Below are 19,781 nucleotides of genomic sequence, written 5' to 3'. Positions count from 1 at the left end.
TTAATTACTATAGCTGCCAGTCCACCCTATCTTCCTCTAGCTTCTACATGTTTTTCACATTAAAACTGTAAGTTTACAGTGTTAAATGATATTGAAAAAACTGTTACAAAAAATTTTGGCTACAAAGTAGGTACATCAAGAATAAAGCCTCCTTCATTTTGCAATCACCATTATTGCATTTATATTGTTTTCTACAGTTATTCATTTTTATTCCTATTTATCATTATCATACCAAAAAAGGTACGAAACCTGGCGTACTTCAAAAATAAACAAGACTACATTTATACTATCAACTGACAATTCTAACAATATTAAGACTATACAAAGCAGTTGGAAGAATGCGCCCAACAATTACCACCTGTTATTGTGAATAAAACGTTTCACGCACTATTTCCGATGAACGGCTGAGGATGCCGATTGCCTCTTGATAGACAAACGGGCGTGAAATGAGATTAAGCACGGCCTTTCATTGTTTATACAATTACCATACGTTCTATCTGAATCAATCTTTATTAAAGCTACTCTTTGACCTTGAGAGGAAAACCGCAAGTCGGCAACGCTCTGAGATATAAAAGTCGATTTAGATACATTGGGACGTTTAAGTTGATTTATTTATCACTTTATTGAAGACAAATTACACAGAAGGTATTTTCTATAATGCTATATAATATATTATATCTATGATAGCTATAACGTTGAAGATTACTATATTAGTGAAACATATTGTGGATACATCCAATGTTTTATGTTTTATTTTTATTGTAAAGAAGTATCTGTTTTGTTTCCAAATAAATAAATAAAGAGTTCGTTACGTTGAACGAGCTAATCTCAAGAGCTGGAATTAAATTGTTTTAATGTTTTGTGTGGTTTGTGATTTATCGAGGAAAATTATAGACTTTATACTTGCAAACCGGGGACTAATTGCTTAATTGACTAGGGATAGATACTGTAATATACGCTGGATAGAAACCGGTGGAGACAGTAGACAGACATTCAAATGTATCCTTGCTGATGGATACGGACTACGTTCCGAAGAGAGAGAGATGATTCAAATTTCAGAAAATGTATTTTGACATAAGGGAGTCAAAATTTGCGTTATGTCTCGTTTCTGAATCCTCCCCTTTAAGAACAACTGATTCACATATAATGTACGACCCAAATCGGAACAAAGGCTACAATAATGTATATTTAATGCATATCTATTATTGTTGACGTGCTATCCTCTTTATAGTACAATATTTTCCGTGACGTCTATGAAATTTATTAAATATCTTAGGAGTAAAGATTTAATACCACGTCCTAAATATACGCGAATGAAACCGCGATAGCAACTATATAAAAGCGACGGTAAAGGACGTCCGTGTCGACCCTTGAATCTTGCCACAAGGGAAAGTTCAAGTAAAAGCTGCTTCGTGACCTCTACAGCTTTCAACTGTCTATTAGCCATAGATTTATACCAAGCAATTACAATTTAAATTTAGAATTCGTTCCTAAAAGCTTTACTGAAATATATAGGTACTTCAGCCATATATACTATTTTAAAACCTTCAAAACATTTATTCACAGTTTCTAACAAAATAATAATTGCTTTAAAAGTATTGTAAGCTTCTTTTTGTTTTACTATTTCAAACTCTCGCAAGGATGTGTAATGTGATAGACTATAAGTACAGTTTAAAAGTGTAATTGGAGTAACAACAGTGATTATTATCCATTCATTATATCATTTGCATATCAATGATTCAATTTCAAACAATCAAATTCACTGCTATGCGGATGACAGCACTGGGGATACTCTTTACACTGGCCGGGCAAGTATTTCTCGGGCAGTTGTCGATGAGTACCGGAACAAACTTGTGTTTGAAGTAGAATCTCTCCTACGTGGAGTCTCTGACTGGGGCAGACTAAACCTAGTCCAATTTAACCCCAAGAAGACACTTATAAATTATTATAATAAAAGGCGAGGTAAATCACCTAAGTCGAAAGAGGGCTGCTTGCCTAACAATACATAAATAATTAAAATATCATCAAATAGACGTTCAAGGTAAAGTATATATGTTAGGCGAGCACATATGCTGCAAGAATATACGATTTGCATAAAAAATGGAAAATTTACGTAACTTAAAAATAGTAGACGCAAATTGTGCTTGAAATTATCTTTAAACAATAGTAATCAACTTCAATTACATTTTAATCATATTGTAACAATGTATGACCTCTGTGGTAAAGGCATTAATCTATTTATCAATTGTAAAACACGTTTAGGAAGTGCTCAACAAATGTTGCATCATTGTTTCTCGTCTTCAATCTAATGATTGTTACCTTGTGACCTTTAGCTGTAGTACTAAAAATAAAAACTCGTTGTAAAAGTTGTATTACTCAAATCCTAATCTATTGCTATTACAGAAATAACAGCTAAATTAATTTCAGTAAAATTTGTTACAGAGATTTGCGCTGAAAAATCCTGTAAATTAATATAAAACGATTCTTATTTCATGCTATTTCCACTATGCTATACATATTATTTTTTAGTCAATATATTTGATAATAAAACTGTACCGAGAGTGAATCCTTACACTTAAAGCACACGAAATGTCATGACTAAAGATAGAATTATTAATAATTTTAAAATCGTAATAGTGCTTTATATTACACAAATTTTTAAACGTAGATGAAAACGATTTGATCATGCAAAACAGTTCGAAACGTTCTAGTTATTATTCCGTGAACAATTGTTTTGATAATTTCATACGCTCACATTATTGGGTTAAATTAGTAAGTTACTTACAATAAACCCATTTAAATGCTTATTAAGAAGAGTGAGGAACTATTCAAAAAAAGTTATGAAACATCTATTGTATAAAATTATATTACTGACAAATCGAAATATTACGTCTCATTACAATTACTACTTCTGCTTGTTTAACATCATGAAAATCTTATTTTAAAACAGCTGAGCAACGATAGAGCTGATAGGATCTGTTGATGGGAAACTCAACGAAAACCTTACGAAATTACATTGTCTCGCAACCAGGAAGGTAACTCTATTTGTAATCAAATGAATTACACCTCAAATACCTTTTTATCATAGAAGGGACAATTAACAGATACACTTCTCGTATGTAGAATTAATTGGCCTAAAATTAAAATAGGTATAGACCTATTTTAAATACAGAATCGAATAAGAAACAAACAATTAATATTTTAAATAAGTATGTTTAATAATGCACATAATTTACTCTTTTATAATTATTATTATAACCTACATAATTATAACAATAATAATTAAAAATTCATAGATAGAAAATGAACACGAATTTTAAAAAAATTCGCCGTATGATTCCTTTAACGCTGGCAGCATTTCCTTGCTGTATTGTGATAGTTATTCGTTGAACAATGATAGCACCAGCTCTGGGGTCATAAACACTATCAACCAGGCGCCAACTTAAATCTTCGATTAGCACCTTAAATTGTCACCATGGAGATATATATCGCATTTATCAAAATTTGAAGTGACCTATTGAACCAAAATTAACATATTAGATAAATTAAGATAAGCTAAGATAAACTAAAAAATAATAATTCCCAAACTGTGCAGCAACCTTTAAGGTAACTTGAGGTAACTTAACAATCAAATGTAATCAATTTAATAACTAGCTTAGGTTATAAGCAAACATAGATCAAAAATAGTAGCCAATTTCATAATCGCAGTCAAGCAACTATACTTTGAAAATCATCCTTCCTGGTTGAGAGAAACAGTGTTTATCACTTGCCAAACGATACCCCAGTAATTTGCATGAAACCAGTAGCGATATAATGCCTGCTTACGTATCTGAATCGATTGATCTTTGACATTTAATTGATCGTCTGGAATCTCGGTATATGGCTTTCGCTGTTATGTAAATATTTTTAGGAAAAGCATGAAGTCGTAAAAAGATTTCACACGAAATCTATCATGAGTCATTCTACAAAATTGCTAATAGTTATTGTAAAGTTAATTGAATTGTCAATCAAAGTATGATTTTGTAACTTAAGAGAAATACAATTAGAATAATTATTATACATTTAATCTCTGGAACTGTCGTATAAATCAGTGAAACGGTAGGTATGTTCGCGCATGCACATTTAGAAGGATCAAATATTATAACGAATTTTTCTAATTGTTGGGTTAAATTAACCGGAAACTTGCGGATTTTTAGCCCGTCTGTTAAAGATAAACGCTGATTGCTAAGTTGAAACGGTTGTTTATGCATTTTCATCGACTAATGAATAGACAATAGATAAATTTATCGAGAAGCCGTAAATTTAAACAAGTTTGCAAAGCTCATTTGAATTTACTACAACTTAAGAGCTTTGGGAAGAGACGGTAAGAAACTCGGAACCACTACCACTTTTAGAATGACTAATACAAGCTATAATTATAATTTCTAATATGAAATGATTATTACGTGTCTGGTGTAAGATGATCTTTGGCATATTAAAGAAGCACCTTATTCTGCAATCTTAGCTCTTTCATTGAAAATAGTTTAATATTATGCATATAATATTAAATTATGATTGCTGAGTGTGGAACTTATGTTATATTTATGACAATTAATTGTATACACTAGCGATCTGATCTTAATTCTAAATATAACAATGTTGATAGATATTTAGAAATCGGTTCGTTAGTTTTTTTCTATTTAATATTGACTATTTTACAATCATCAAAACATTGTATATAGACACAGCTATACTTATTTTTCAGACAAATTATATTGAAGCTAAATATTATGCTCTTTTTGAAACATAAATAACAAACGTGACACGTTCTGTATCGTGTTAAATATATCTCCACCATCTTGCTTCATGACTTCACTTTCGTCTGTTATCTATAATAGTAGGCAGTGGCTCACGGGACTAATATTACCTTTTATTTTAAAAAAAAATATACATTTTTGTATAAATATGTACCACGCAAATATGTATGTTCTAGATTAACAAAAAAATCGTTTTAAAGCAGCACTTACTAAGCAAATACCTTTATAATCTAAAGAAAATAAATTATGAATAAAATAGTACTATTGAAAAATAAACATATACTTCCTAATTCCATAGAAACCTATTATAATTCAGAGCATAGAAACAAACGTACTTTAAATATTTCGATTTAGGTATAGTAGAGATTATTAAAATTTAAGATATTTATTAAATTAATGATTATCTTTCAGATTAAAATGCGGCGGCGGTGGAGTGGCACGATGAACTTGACAATATTTGTAGCTATTTTGATTGTCGGTAAGTTTTCAATGAAACATACGCCCTACTTGTAATACGTAAGCTTGAATTATTCTTTATTATTATTTTTTTATTATTATTACTTTATTATTAAATAAACGTAGTCATCATTAAATAAGGACAATCAAATACTGACCAAATTATACTAGAAAAAGGATATACACATGTATAAAAAGGATATACAAAAGACACACAAGTTCCTTACAATCGAGTATCCCTCAATATCCCAGCACACAACTTTCGAGGGAAGGTTTTGTTTAGAAGTCGCATCGCAAGCATCCGAGAATTACAATTTAAATACGTATACGTAATAAACAATAATAGTAGTAAATAATTAACAAGTTTGCTTAGTTCTCTATGGAGTTGCTGAAAATGTCCACTGATTTATTTTTCATCATAGTTGTATTACAAACCCAACACAAACTGTTAACAAGACTATTAAACGATGACCACAAACGACAGGCGTATATGATGGATATATATTTAGTCAAACGTGTACTGCATGTGGTGATATGAATTTTAGCTAGCAATTCCGTATGAATATTATGTATCATCTTTTAAAGATACACTACATCCATGACATCATGTCGCATTTCCAGTTAAACGTAGTTTAAGGCGAGGGTCATAGGTTTGAAGCGTATCCTTTAAGACATGTTGATGAACCGCCTTTGAAGCGAACCGACTAATCATTTTAATATGTGTTCTATGGTAGGAACACCAGACTACAGATTATATTCCAAAATGTTTCGTACCACAGCTATGTATAAGGTTACGGAACTTTGGAGTTCTTTAAATGGCTTTGATGTACGCAAGATGAAACCTAGAATATGGTTAGCTTTCCTACGGTGTAACGGTGATTTCAACGTGCTCGACAAATGATAATTTATTATGAAATTATAATATATAATTAATGGATAAAAAGATAAACCAGTTAATAAAAAAAGAATGAAATTTTTTAACATGAATTTAAATTTTTTAAAATGATTTTTTCCAAGTGATTAGACTAATGCATGAAATTTAGGAGCTTGCTATGGAAATTCAGCGTAAAGATTTGCATGTAATTTTATATAACATTTTTCGAAAACCTAGAAATTGCAAAAGCCAAAGTCAAAATAATTTTACATAAATGTGTACCTTCACAATTACAAAAAAAAGTGTTTATAGAATAACCCTGCAGATTAAGTCACGAACACCAGCTTTATCAGTAAAGTGAGGACAAAGTCAGATACTTACATAAGAACATTACATAAAATTAAACAATAGTAGCTTTCTATATACCATTACGGGATGTTATAGGAACAATACATGTTATGTATTTTGACACGGTACTAGTTTTTTGAATCGCTTTTTCATCAGTTTAGGCTATGTTCTTGTTCGTAAGACGTGGTTTAGTCATCGCTTAGTTTATTCAATATCGGTTTGAAGATCTTATGAAATATACATCTGCCACACAACACATATATCCTGGCTTGTTTTATGTTTGTCCATGCGTGAGGTGACACGAATTACTGATTCAGAAGCTATGTGTTTATGGAATTGGAGAAAACTTACTCAACTGGTTTAAGACATGTCTTAACGTAATAGGCCTCCCTCAGTAGTTGTTGGAGGCGCGGAGTCTACTCCAAACATTGCGCGTTCTGGTGTTCCCCGATCCCATTTGGGACCGTTGCTCTTCTTAATATTTGTCACCGACGTTATGAATAATTTAAAGTACTGTAAAACCTCTCTCTTACTAATGATTTAAACATCTAAAACGTTAATCATTATGTGATGCTGCTCTTGTTCAAAATATATAAAAGATTGGTACTTAATAAGTGGTATGATCCTCAATATAAACAAGTGCTTTCATATTGAATACACAAGAAAAACAAACACGTGTTACTGTGTATCAGTTTAACGGCGCATCATTGACCATGGGTGTAATTAAAAATTAAAGTTTACATCTCAAATTAATAAAGAAGTCACCAACATCCACTCGAATTCTTGGATTTATTAACCGGAGTGCAGATTATTTTGGTTACGACAAAAACAACAGGTAACGGTCTGGTTAGTCATGTTAAATATGGCAATATTATATGGAATGAATTATATGTGCGATCCATTCGCAACGCATTGAAAGCATTCAAAGATCTTTTACTCGACACCTAGCTTATATTAGTATAGGATGTTCACATATTAGTGACTTAAGCAATTTAATATTAAGCTTAATTCCAAGGTCTGCTAAGCTATATTTTCCAAATTCCTTCTGCAAAAACCAACCTCGGAGTAGGTTCATATAATAAATCTCTTTCGAACTCTTCGCGATTGTAAAGAAATAAACAGTGCATAGCAGGAGCTGGATATATTCGCTAGTGGGCTGATTGGTTTTAAAAAAAGCATTGTTTAGTGCCTCCAACCTAATTCGCTGTTTTGCTGGTATTTTTTTTCTGCCCAGCAAAAGTTTCTAGTATTTTTTAATGTTTTTTTTGTAACATCTATGTTTACTTAAATTGTCATACATTTTAGATAAAAGAGTTTTTATACATACGGTAGATTTAGTACGTAGATGTATAATACTAAAATATATGTGTAAATTTTTATAAATACATACAGAAATAGTATGGAATATGACATACTTTTCATTTGTTCTTTAACTAAGCATTCAGGCGAATGACATAATAGATTACTGTAAAGTATTTGTAAAAGAATAATATGCAATACAATTAACACATCATCACTCTACAAAAACAGACAGTCATAGACAAGGCAACCATAACCAATAAGGCGCGTGGAGTGACAATCTACATCGAACCTCTGGACCACAGAACACGACATATATGACAGATAATAAAAATGGGACCGACACACCCGTTGCACGAGGAGGTTTTAATCAATCTTTAAAAATATACAACACAATAAGATTTCTATGAACTTTTGTTATTCATAACCTGCCTCAATTCTTCAATGAGTTACGGGTATTATAGAAGTTATGTCACTCATCGATTATGCTAACATTTGCATAGGATCAATTGTATTGCAAGTACAATTGTCATTGATATCTAGATCCGGTATTGTAGGTTGATGTTTACATTTGTATTATGTAACATAATCTAGAAAAGTTATATAAGACGGGATGTTTGTCACAATTTAAGATCGTTTTGTTTCATAGCGGCGTTGCTTTTTACACTATAAATGAAAACTAACCGTGATCAAGAAGTCTGAGGAAAAACTAACAAGTTTCAATATGTATCTTCAAAATGTATTAATTTAAATACTTAAAGGTATCACATACTTAAAGATTATTTCTTTTGTTACATCCTGAGACTGTTTTCTATACTAATATTATAAAGAGGAAAGGTTTGATTTTTTGTTTGTTTGTATGAAATGAATAGGCTCATAAACTACTGGACCGATTTTAAAAATTCTTTCACCATTCGAAAGCTACATTATCCACGAGTAATATAGGCTATATTTAATTTTGAACAAAAATAGGGTTCCGTAAGATATTAGGGTTTTTCGGACACAAGGTGTAAAAAATCAACCAAAAACGTTACTTATTTTGAGTACCCTGCCTAAACTATTAAAGATAGAACCATAAAATGTTCTAAGTAACTGTAGATCTTATAAATACCTACAAAAAAGTCCGCGACACACTATACCTATCTATGTCGAGTGAGGCACAATAACCATAAATGATATATGTACATGGCAAAACGACGTTTGCCAGTTCAGCTAGTAAAATAATAATTTGCCCTCCGACCAGGAATCGAACTCTATATTTGAGGCATACCTGTCACCATCACTTTTCAAACAGCATATGAGTTTTAAGCCACTTAAGATTACATGTGTTTATAGTTAATATCTAAATGTTAAAACGTAAAAACATGTAACAAATTTGTATATATAATAAGGTATTCGGTACTTTAATAAATGTCATATCGACTTGTTATGTCTAAATATCGTATATACTTATTTAAATTAACTAATTTTTACCCTGGTGTCAGGGTACCTAGCTCTTTCATAACAAACTTAATAATTAAATTCCATTTTTTTTTCAACTACAGTTACAAAATTGTTTTTTGTTTTGTTAAAAATAAAATCCCGGTTTAGCTTTAGCCTGCTCTAAGCGTTACTTAGCCGCGAGGTATGTTGATTATAATCGAGCACGTTGATAAATGATACAACTATAATAACAAAAATGATAAAGTATTATAAATTATGTTCATTTTAGAACAATTTTGTAAGTTAAAATTAACGTAAATCATGTAAGTGTCGACGGGGTCAACATCTGACATCGCGTGGTAGCAAATTGCTATAATTTTAAGCAAAACTTCAACAGAATAGTTAGTTGTGTTATTTATGTCTTCACAAAAATATTAGAATAATTTCTCATATACGTCCTCTTTGTTATTAAATCTTACGTCTTTTAAATTCATTTTTTTCTGGACCTCCAAGTTAGACCATAATAAAATAGGGCGTTTAAATTTTATTTGAACCAGCTACTTCGTGCTGCTTTTTCAAACTAATAAACGAATTATAACAATTCACAGGTTTCGCAAACACAGCGGCAGGATCGCGTCGTGCACAACGAAGAAAGGTTAGTTTCTATTTATACTAACATGAAAAGGCTTAGTGTTACTCCCGTATTATATCCGTCGTATACAAAAAATATATTACATACAACTCTGAAACTTATCTTAACAATTTTATATTTGTTATCTCTTAAGTACCTGCATGAAAAAACATCTAAACGATACACTAGTCTCCATCTTGTGCAAAGAGAATCTCAAAAATTAAACGTTATTTTAGGACTCAAAGAATGATCTCTACATTCCCGCCCCAAGTGCAGAGTCAATCCAAGCCTTAGCTGAGGCCATGGGCGCAGCTGGATTCGAGAGTTATACGGAAGGAAAAGCACTTGTCAAGAGACTCATACCATCTGCTAGCCAACCCGATCTAGACATTGTTGAACACCAAGGTACGTTGTCTTGAGTATTGATGAAATGATTACTTTAATATATTTAAATTAAATTATCATAAATTTATTGCAATTTATTTTACTTATAACTAACATCTAACGTCTTAAAAAATATGAAATTTTCAATAAACTAATTGTTTTATAAAAAAATTGCAGGTGTAATCGGTAAAGCAGGAATAGACTTCCCAGCGCTTCCCAACATCCCCAATACCGGATTTAACTGCAAGAACGTGCCAACAGGATATTATGCCGACTTGGAAACTGACTGCCAGGTAAGTGCTTATATTAACAGAACATCATTCATGCTATGCTTTATTTTACATATTGCATTGAAATAGAAATCGAATTCTCTTACGATTATATAAATACTGTGCAAACTTCATAAGTTTACAAGAATCTACCGCCTGAACCTTTTGAGACATCTTACGATAATATGATGATATATGTATGATGATATTAACCAAAATAATTGTCTATGAAAGTGTATATTGTTTAATTACTCCTAAGCGATATTTATATATATTATAAACTCATAAGTTTAGGCGAAAAATAACTTATTTGAGAACTAAAAAAGAATCATAGCGATAGGTACATTTCAAATATCAATACAAGATGTGCTAAAGTTTAGATATGCTATAAACTTTAAATTTCTTTCAATTCTCAAACCAAACTAACATATTTATAATTGCTTCTAGGTTTTCCATATTTGTGACACCTCACGCAAGATTTCCTTTCTCTGTCCCAACGGCACCATCTTCAGCCAGTCCCACCTCATATGTGACTGGTGGTTCAAGGTGGACTGCGCCTCCTCACCAGCGCTTTATGAATCCAGCGTCGAGTACTATTCCAATGAACAAAAAAAGTCACAAAAGGTCACGAAAAGCCTTAGCAAGAACGTGGATCTCCAGCAAATAGGCGAGACTAACGCTCGCGCAGAATCGAGGCGAGCATCTGTCAATGTTCCCAGTACTACTGAAAGATTAATTAGACATAGACAAAGATTGTTCAACGAAGCTCCTAATGTACCAACGACAAAGCCTTCATCGAGAAGCTATCAAGCTCTTTTCAATATCAATCCGACTCAAAGGGCCCAAGCAACCGCAACATTTGAAAATAAAAGGAGAAATCTTGTCCAACTTATATCTAACGATTTCGGAAATGGTGCAGTTAGGAGCACCTTACCAACGTATTATGACGCTTCGACTCGTAGAACTACAATTCCCGCTGGCGATTATAACAGCATTAGAGAAATGCAGGAAGCTGCAGAAACTGCATCGTTTGCGCAGAATCAAAACAGACAGTTCTTAAGAGACTACAATAATAAAAATTTACGTCCTTATCCTGTATATAGCCCAAACCTACCACCCCAATCTGTTAAAACTAAAAGTAATCCATCCCTAACTACGTTGTATGATATTAAATCTCAAAACGTAGGACAATATACGCAAGAAGCAACCACAAAAAGACACACTTTGATCCCATACACAAAGAGCTATGTTAGTACCATTAATGAGAACCGTGAACCCTATACAAGACCGGGCGTTTCCTTACTTAAAAGCTTTATTGAACAAGAAAAGAACCGTACAGTTTCTGCTACGACTGAAAAAATTGTAAAAGCCACAGCAAGAAGCGGGGATAATATCTTATGGAATACTGCTCCTGACAGGAATCGAGAGACATTTGAATCGTCTACGAAAATTCCTCATACCACAAGGGATGACAGAATCACTGCTTCAACGAACAGGTTCGAGACATATTCTACCATAGTTGATGCTCTGAGTACAACAGAACAAACATATGAAGAACGAAAACAGAGATTAATAAATAAAAATAATTATGATATTTTTGGGCCTACAGAGTCAACTTTAACTACCGTTACAGAAAAATATTACGGAGACCAACCAAACCGACCTGGTTTAGTAGTCCCACCATCTTTAACGCCAAAAACGCTCCACTCCTTAGCTATATATTACGCAACAGCTATGGACAACCTCTCCACAGAAAAACCTCAAGAAGATAGCGAACTTACAACTCCAGCGTTTGATGACTTTGAAACTATGGAGGATGGGCTACCAAATATATTTAGCCGTCAGACGATTAACAAATACAGTAGCTTGTTTGGCCATGGATCTAATAATGATGAGTTATTGGAAGAAATCAAATTGGATCCAAATGGGACTTATAATGAAATTATGGAAGATTTATCTCTGCAAATGAGTCAAATGCCGCTAGCAACCTCTCCTCAAATACGTGAACTCGCTCAAGTGTTTACACATGCACTTTCTGCCTATTTACAAGATCCTGTACAATTTAGAAAAGTTCTTTCAGACATTCGACCAACACCTCCATCCTTCGGTGACATGTTAACCGCAACAGACGAATCAACTAATACAGAACCAACAACCACAATAAATGAAGACGATGATGAAATATTAGGATTTTCAGACGATCACAAAATTAGAGATCCCAATAATTCTATACGAGATGCAAAAGCATTGAAAATAGCCACTGATTACACCTATGAAACTACAACTACCCAAAAGCCCACAACGACGCCCATTTACTCAACTACATATGTACCAACATCTCCTTCAAATCCATTTAGATGTTGCGGGAGAATATCAGCGTCTTATACAACAGCTCCAACACCGACAATACCATTTTACTTCTCCAGTACAAGGTCACCGAAGTCATATGAACCTCCTACGACGGATAGTTACACCTTATCACAATATGGTGAATTGAAAAATAACTCGCATAACGATTCAGAAAAACCCTACGGCCACGGTTTAGTACCCAATGGGGCACGACCAATAAGCGACTACATTGAGGTTACAAATTTACCCTCAGCTTGGGATGATGACGTGACTGACTCAACCCTTCAACCTATTACAAATTCTCATCAAATGTTTGAAAGTAAAAAAATTAGAACTTCTACTACATTATCAGAACCTCGACCGACTTATTTCGCAGACGCTGATAGTGTTGAATTAGAAAATGAAGAAGAGTTACAAAGAGCTCACAGTCAATCGTTCGTGTCACCGCAAGGGAACAGTGTCAGACAAGGGAAACAACTCGAAGTGCATAACAAAAATCTTGTAAAAAGGCCATCATTTGATTTAGAGGCTCCTACTATACCTGATATTGACACAACCACAATACAGTTGACTACACAAAGCTTTACAAGCACAGTCAAAGATCAAACAGAAGCATATACCACAACGGCACCTGTTTCTAGTAGTGTTTTTACATCGCCTGGTGCGGAAAAGACTACATACGAATTCCAATGGCCAACGACTTTTGATAATTGGCAAAGTACAATAATTGACCCAATAACATTAAATGACGGTTTAAGTGCTCGCGATCAAAGCGTTTCAAAATTGAACCAACAAACCGATAAAGAGGTTTCTACAACATTTGCCCCAACAACAACATATTACACTACGACAGAACAAGCACCTTCGTCGACAATTCGTAATGAAGTAACCACAACAAATGACTTAGGTAGCCATCGAGAAGGAAAAGCTATTAGAGAACCAACATCAACAGAAATCTCACAAGATTTAACAACAATCGCCGACACTGTTGTAGAAAAAGCGAAAGAAATTATGGGAGGAATGAACTCAACAACCACGCAAAAGTTAATGAACGTCATGAAGAAAACTAAATCAAAGACTGTTAAACGTTTAATACTTCTATTAGTACAAACTTGTGACGACGATCACAATTCGACAGCAGAGGCTTCTAAAAAGGCATTGCTAGAAGCATTAATGGCAGTTTCTCAAAAGGACATGGAAGATATTGCAAAAGAAGAAGCAACAGAGACTACAGTTCCGGACATAGACTATATACAAACTACTCAGTTTCAGCGACGTATGGACAGAATACCAATTGGAACTAGAAGTGGTAAATCTCTTAATATTGACGCTAAAGATGTCAACTCGCTGTCAAACCCGACGACAACAGAAACACAAACTGAATCAGAAACGACCACGGCTAGTATAATAAGAACTACGTTTCCAACTAGACGAGGTGCTAGGAAGTTTCAAGCAAGGACAACACCAGAAACGAGGGCGATTTTAGCTGATCGTCCCATCGCGGAAGCGAGAATAGCAGCTCAGGACAAAACACAATCGGATACAAGAGCAATTGAATTACTACGATCATTATACACAATAGCTGCAAAATGGGGTTAATACAACTTCTATATAAATAGGTTTCCAAAAGTATAAAATGGACTACTCCGTCTACACAAATCCTTTAGCTTGTAAAACCCTAAGTATGTTGTAAATGTGATTAAATATGTAGATATTTTAAGATTCTTTTGAAAATCGGATAATTTTTAAGGTACCTTAGAATAGCCTAAACTTAATTTATTGTTGTTATTGACTTGCCGAATAGATTTAAGACTAGAAAAACTCGATTTATCAAAATATCAAATATATAATAAAAACTTCTTAAGATACAAGATATATCTTAGTGCATCTTGATATTTTATATTCGAGTTATAAGTACCTGGGAGTTACCTACATGATAATATGATATTACTTAAATCCTACTTCACTGCCAACTGTAATATAAACATAGTGTAAAGTAGTATAAGACTATTTTATAATACATCCTTTTATACAATTTCGCTTTTTTATTTCGAGAAACCTAAACTATATACACAATATATTATTAACATAACTCGAGATTTCGGGGTCTTTTCTTTGATTGCAGTCAGCGAGAGATTGCCAGATGATGATGATGATGTTGGTCAAATTCATCATTCGAGCGAATTCTTAAGCCAGATAAAAACATAAGAAGCAACCCTTCCATACTCCTGGAAGGAGTATTGATTTTACCGAAAATGATGATGAATTTTGTTCACCTACAACACATAGTTCACTGAAAGGCCACAAAAATAATTTTATTTTTCTACAATCTTTATTGGATTTACTTTGATATTTTCACTTTTTTATTTACATTCTGCAAGTATTTCTCGACATCTTGGTCTGTAACTTTGTGGCCAGCCTTGAAGTAACTCTTGACCTTACGATTCTTCTTCATCATCACCTTGGAAGCAGCAAGTGCTCCACGTCTTTGGAACGACTCGAATCGATCTCGAAGAAGATTTGCTGTAATAATAAGGCATTTTTTTACCTCACCAGTATATTCTAGAATAGGTCAGTTTTATTTATACAAAATAAATATTATTGAAAATACATACGCCTCTAATGTCTATTTGCATGTCTTAGACCCAAAAAAGTCGACGACGTATGTCAGGCACTGGAGGCTGATCACCTACTTGTCTATTAGATTTTAAAATGATCATGAAACAGATTCAGAAATCTGAGGCCAGGACCTAAAAGAGGTTGTAGCGCCACTGATTTATTTATTTTTTAATGTCTATTTCACTTAAATTTTTTAGGGCTGTACAATTATCTTTTCTATTATTTGACTGTATACTAAGAAAATAATAAAAGCCGTAGCAAATATGCATGACCACTTACTGCTTGCATCGAGGGACCGTAAGTCGCCAGTGAGTTGTTCCGGGGGAACAAAGTCTGGTTCCTTGATAGGAGGCTTATGAGCGTTGAGGGCAGGCAATGCCGTCTTCGCCTCAGCCTGCTTCTTGCTTTCACGTTTCTCGCGTTCCGTCTCCAAACGCTTTTCTTTCGTCGATATTGATGTGTTCAATTTGCGGAGTCTGGAAATGTCAAAATGATAAAGAGGCAAAAGGAACTTATGTCTATACTTCTACTTGTCTACGGTTAATGTTGTGTGTTATAATAAAGAGTATACCTTTATATTTAAATAGTTTTGGATCGTCTGTAAGAGATTATAACCAATAAGTCTGACTCAGTTTTTAGAATTTATACTGATTTTATTTTGCAAATAAGTGTGAATAAATAAAAATACATATACATATAAACAAATTATGCACTAATTTATAATTCACTTTAGCGTATTTCAATTTCGGTTGTGGTCTGCAAATAAAGCTTACCACTGTCGCAGACATTAGTACTTTCGTGAAATTGAAAATTTAAATATATTTTTTACAACGGATTTATGGACGTCACAGTCAGCAATTAGTAAAATGATCTCTATATTTTCAAATAATTCATTAATAGTAGTAGTGAGTGAAACATTCATTTTCATAAATTTATATCTTAGATTTTTTAACATAAACTTTGAAGTTATTGTAAGTATACAATATTCAATACATACTTGTAAATATCAGTAATTTTCTTTTTATCAATCTTCTGTCGTTTAAGCCTCTCTTTTTCTAAGATCATCTCTTTCTGCTTGCGGCGTGCTTTATGGTCTTTTTTCTTATTTTGGACTGGTGGGTTCACCGGCCGATATTCATTGTCGCTAACGTCTGACTCGTCTTGAGGTCTGCTAGGTTGAAAACCAACACTCATCTCTTCTATCCATTGATTCTGAAATATTCATTTATTAAGAAAAACCATACATACACATTGAAATTTGTAAATATGTACTAATTTTTTTTTATAGTTGATGCAAAAAAATTGTAATTAGAGAAAAGGATAAAAAGTAATAAGGAGGCTTTGGGTTAAACACTTCGCTAAATATCTCAATTATCTTCTCATATATATGGGCATTATATAAGTAAACATACATGCCTGTACTCCTAGAATTTGTTTATGCAGAGGGAATTTGAAAAAAATTCTGATTATCGACCTAGGGAATGAGTCAATTTTAAATTCCTGTAAGGTCACTGCTTTGTATTTGATTATTCAGCAATTTAGACACAAGACAAGAAGGTAGTACCATATAGTATTTTATACCATATAGAAATTTAATATGTATCAGAGATCATTGCTGCGTCATCACTATAACATATTAAATTTGTTAAGTCACTGATGGTATGGTACTTCATTTAATAAAAAAACAATTAAAATCATAATAAAATTAATGAGAATTATCTTACCTCTTTAGATTTTGCAGAGATCTTTCTGAACATTTTAGTGGTGACGCGGTTTAAGTGAGCCTCCTTCTTCATCATTTTCTCTTCATGTTTGACCACATCTTGAAGCAACTCTTGATGCTCCTGAAATATTTAAATAAATGTTTAAGTAAACCTAAACAGACTCAAAGACAATAATTTTCTATTATGAGAGTTGTTGTGTAAACAACAGCAAAAAAAGAGAATATTTCTTTGTTACATTTTTTCTACGACACACAAAAACATGAATTGTTGTTTTATTTGAATCATAAATTTTTGAGCTGTTTTATATTATGTATGTAAAAAAGCTTCATGGTCAAAAGGTACTATAATTCACTACTAAAGTAGCATGCTTTGGTATACAATATAAAATAACTTACCTACTATACTCAGTATAAGATTGTAAAAAATAGTCAAAATAACTACCTTGAAAGTTGGATTGTAACTAACACCAGGGTGCGGTGTCTCAATAGCCACTCTAGAAACCACTGTCTTAGGAGGGGGTGGTTTTGGTCTAAGACGTTGTGTTGTTAACACATTGTGTAACTGGGCTTCAGTAGATATAAACTCTTCACACAATGTTTCTGGGATGCCTTTTACTTCTAGTGCTGTAGAGTTGAATAGGCGATTTTAAATTATATTTTTTATTAGATTTTAAATTGAATAGTATTTTAAATTATAGTTTTAGTTAAAATACATAGTTGGGAGGTTGCATAATTAGAATAAAAAGAACAAATATTATATTCACTTCTGTACCTCATGTATGTAACAGTTATAGAAACAATAACGTATTTATCTTATCCCCCATTTAGAGTAATACAAGAAAAAAGGCCCCACTAACTAACTTCAAAGTAAAACAAATTACTTACAATCTTGACCCCACAAATTCTTATCAAAAGTTTCTCTAACAACCTTTGATTTTTTCTTTTTTTCTCTTGCAATTTTCATATTCTTTTTTGCAAGTTCAATTTTCTTTTGCAAAGATCCATTTTCAACTTTTCTCCTTAATTTGAATTTAGATAAAGCAGTTGGTTTGGTTCCAAAAGGTTTCACAATATTACGTTTCTTGTTAGGATCTTCCACCTACAAAATACAATAATCACATAACTAGCACACTTCTTTTTGAAAACCCAAGCACATTTCAAATTGCATAGGATTTTTTACAACTTATTTCCAACATATCAATAAAGCAAATAAGAAGGAGATAGCAGACACATATAAAAATAAATTTCAGAATAAAGACTAATTGCTGGTTTTGTATTTTGCGCCTTACCCTAAAAGTTAAGTAAAATTCTATTTTATCTATATAAAATAATCACAGTAAAAAAAGTAGTTTATACCTTAGATGAAGGTAGCAATATTTGGAAACATCTGGGAGTCTCATTAAGTTTGGCTCTTTTCTGTTGCTTGACAGATAATGGCTTAATGTCAGGCTTGTCTTCTTTATCTCCATCACCATGCGTGTCAACAATAAACAATTCATCATCCTTCTTAGTATCAAAACGACTGCAATATCACATAAAAATTATAAACATTAAAGTAAAAATACCATTATTTCAACATATTCACACAAACAAACTTATTTTACTAGAATTATAGAAGTTATAATGAAGTTAAAGGAAACATCAACAATATTTTTAAATCAGGAGACAAACTAACCAAAAGGGATAAAATGTTTAGAAAATCATTAGTAAGTACAATGACGATTTAATGAAAAAACAGGGAAAGAAAATCTGCCATGAGGTTATACAAGTGTTAAACTCTTACCCGAGTCGTTCTTCTAATCTTTGTTCTTCTAAAAACTCCTCTACATCACGAATATCACTATGTTTGCGCCATGCCGTCTTATTCCTTTTCGATACCCTTTTCTTCTTTTTTTCTACAATCATTATTGTTGATTAATTTGCATCAAAGTTTTGAAACACCTTAAACCTTTCTATCCTAAAAGTTGAAAACAACACATGGAAATAAATGTCAAAAAATCAAACTGTCATTATTATACTGTCATCACATTATTTAACATCAGAGATGTCAACTGTCGATAACAATGGCACTTTTTTTACATTGAAGTTCTTCGTAATATATATGTACTACTATTGAGTATTTTACTCAAAACTGGCACAAAGTTAAAACTATTGCCATAAAATTAGAAAACTATTGAGTATACTTTATTGATACCAAAACTACAGCTATAATGTTATACACAATTACATAATATGTACATGATAACCAACTATACGTAACATTAGCATCAAATCTAATCTCCAAGACAATTTAATTCATTTACTTTATGTTTGTACCAAATAGTCACGATGGAAAGGTATCAAATTGATTTAAAAAATTCTTGCACGTATACCAATGGAATAGCTTAGTTATAGATAATTTTAATAGATATTATTATTCCTTCAACCTAGACAATAGAAATTTTAACCGAAACCGAATAAACCAACCCAAGTTGTTTGAAAATAATAAAATAATGTGCATGGCTAGATGAATTGTTATTTGATTAGATTATAAGAGATAATTACCGGAGATCGGAGAGCTTAGTAGCTTTTGTCTGGTGTGAAGGACTGGCTAACCTTCACACCAGACGCT

General features: G+C 32.6%; 2 protein-coding genes across 2 annotated transcripts in view; one reads left to right on the top strand and one right to left on the bottom strand.

Moving 5' to 3' along the window:
• The window catches only part of LOC110995699, a 33,336-nt gene extending 18,555 nt beyond the window's left edge, over positions 1-14,781 (top strand). The window contains exons 3-7 of the mRNA XM_022262987.2: positions 5,208-5,274; positions 9,804-9,850; positions 10,063-10,231; positions 10,388-10,503; positions 10,927-14,781. Of these exons, the coding sequence (XP_022118679.2) occupies positions 5,214-5,274; positions 9,804-9,850; positions 10,063-10,231; positions 10,388-10,503; positions 10,927-14,427 (3,894 nt within the window). The 5' untranslated portion in view covers positions 5,208-5,213 and the 3' untranslated portion in view covers positions 14,428-14,781. The remainder of the gene's footprint in view (positions 1-5,207; positions 5,275-9,803; positions 9,851-10,062; positions 10,232-10,387; positions 10,504-10,926) is intronic.
• A 357-nt stretch (positions 14,782-15,138) lies between these two features.
• Positions 15,139-19,151, bottom strand: LOC110995700 (ribosome biogenesis protein NOP53). The gene is made up of 8 exons (XM_022262988.2): positions 18,954-19,151; positions 18,527-18,692; positions 18,056-18,269; positions 17,613-17,794; positions 17,172-17,291; positions 16,445-16,659; positions 15,727-15,923; positions 15,139-15,351 (listed from the first exon to the last, which is right to left on the bottom strand). Exons 1-8 carry the CDS (start codon positions 19,073-19,075, stop codon positions 15,170-15,172), a joined length of 1,398 nt encoding a protein of 465 aa, XP_022118680.2. The 5' UTR covers positions 19,076-19,151; the 3' UTR covers positions 15,139-15,169.
• Positions 19,152-19,781: the final 630 nt, after the last annotated feature.

Source organism: Pieris rapae, chromosome 6 (genome assembly GCF_905147795.1).
Source record: "Pieris rapae chromosome 6, ilPieRapa1.1, whole genome shotgun sequence".
In the NCBI taxonomy this organism is placed as follows: Eukaryota; Metazoa; Arthropoda; class Insecta; order Lepidoptera; family Pieridae; genus Pieris; species Pieris rapae.
This window is presented reverse-complemented; position numbering and strand designations above follow the sequence as displayed.

Coding starts and splice junctions, on each gene's coding strand:
- LOC110995700 (XM_022262988.2), bottom strand. CDS start 19,075: ATGATTGTAGAAAAAAAGAAGAAAAGGGTATCGAAAAGGAATAAGACG. Junction 18,693..18,953: donor AGATTAGAAGAACGACTCGG/GTAAGAGTTTAA, acceptor GTGATATTGCAG/TCGTTTTGATACTAAGAAGG. Junction 17,292..17,612: donor GTTACAATCCAACTTTCAAG/GTAGTTATTTTG, acceptor TAAATATTTCAG/GAGCATCAAGAGTTGCTTCA.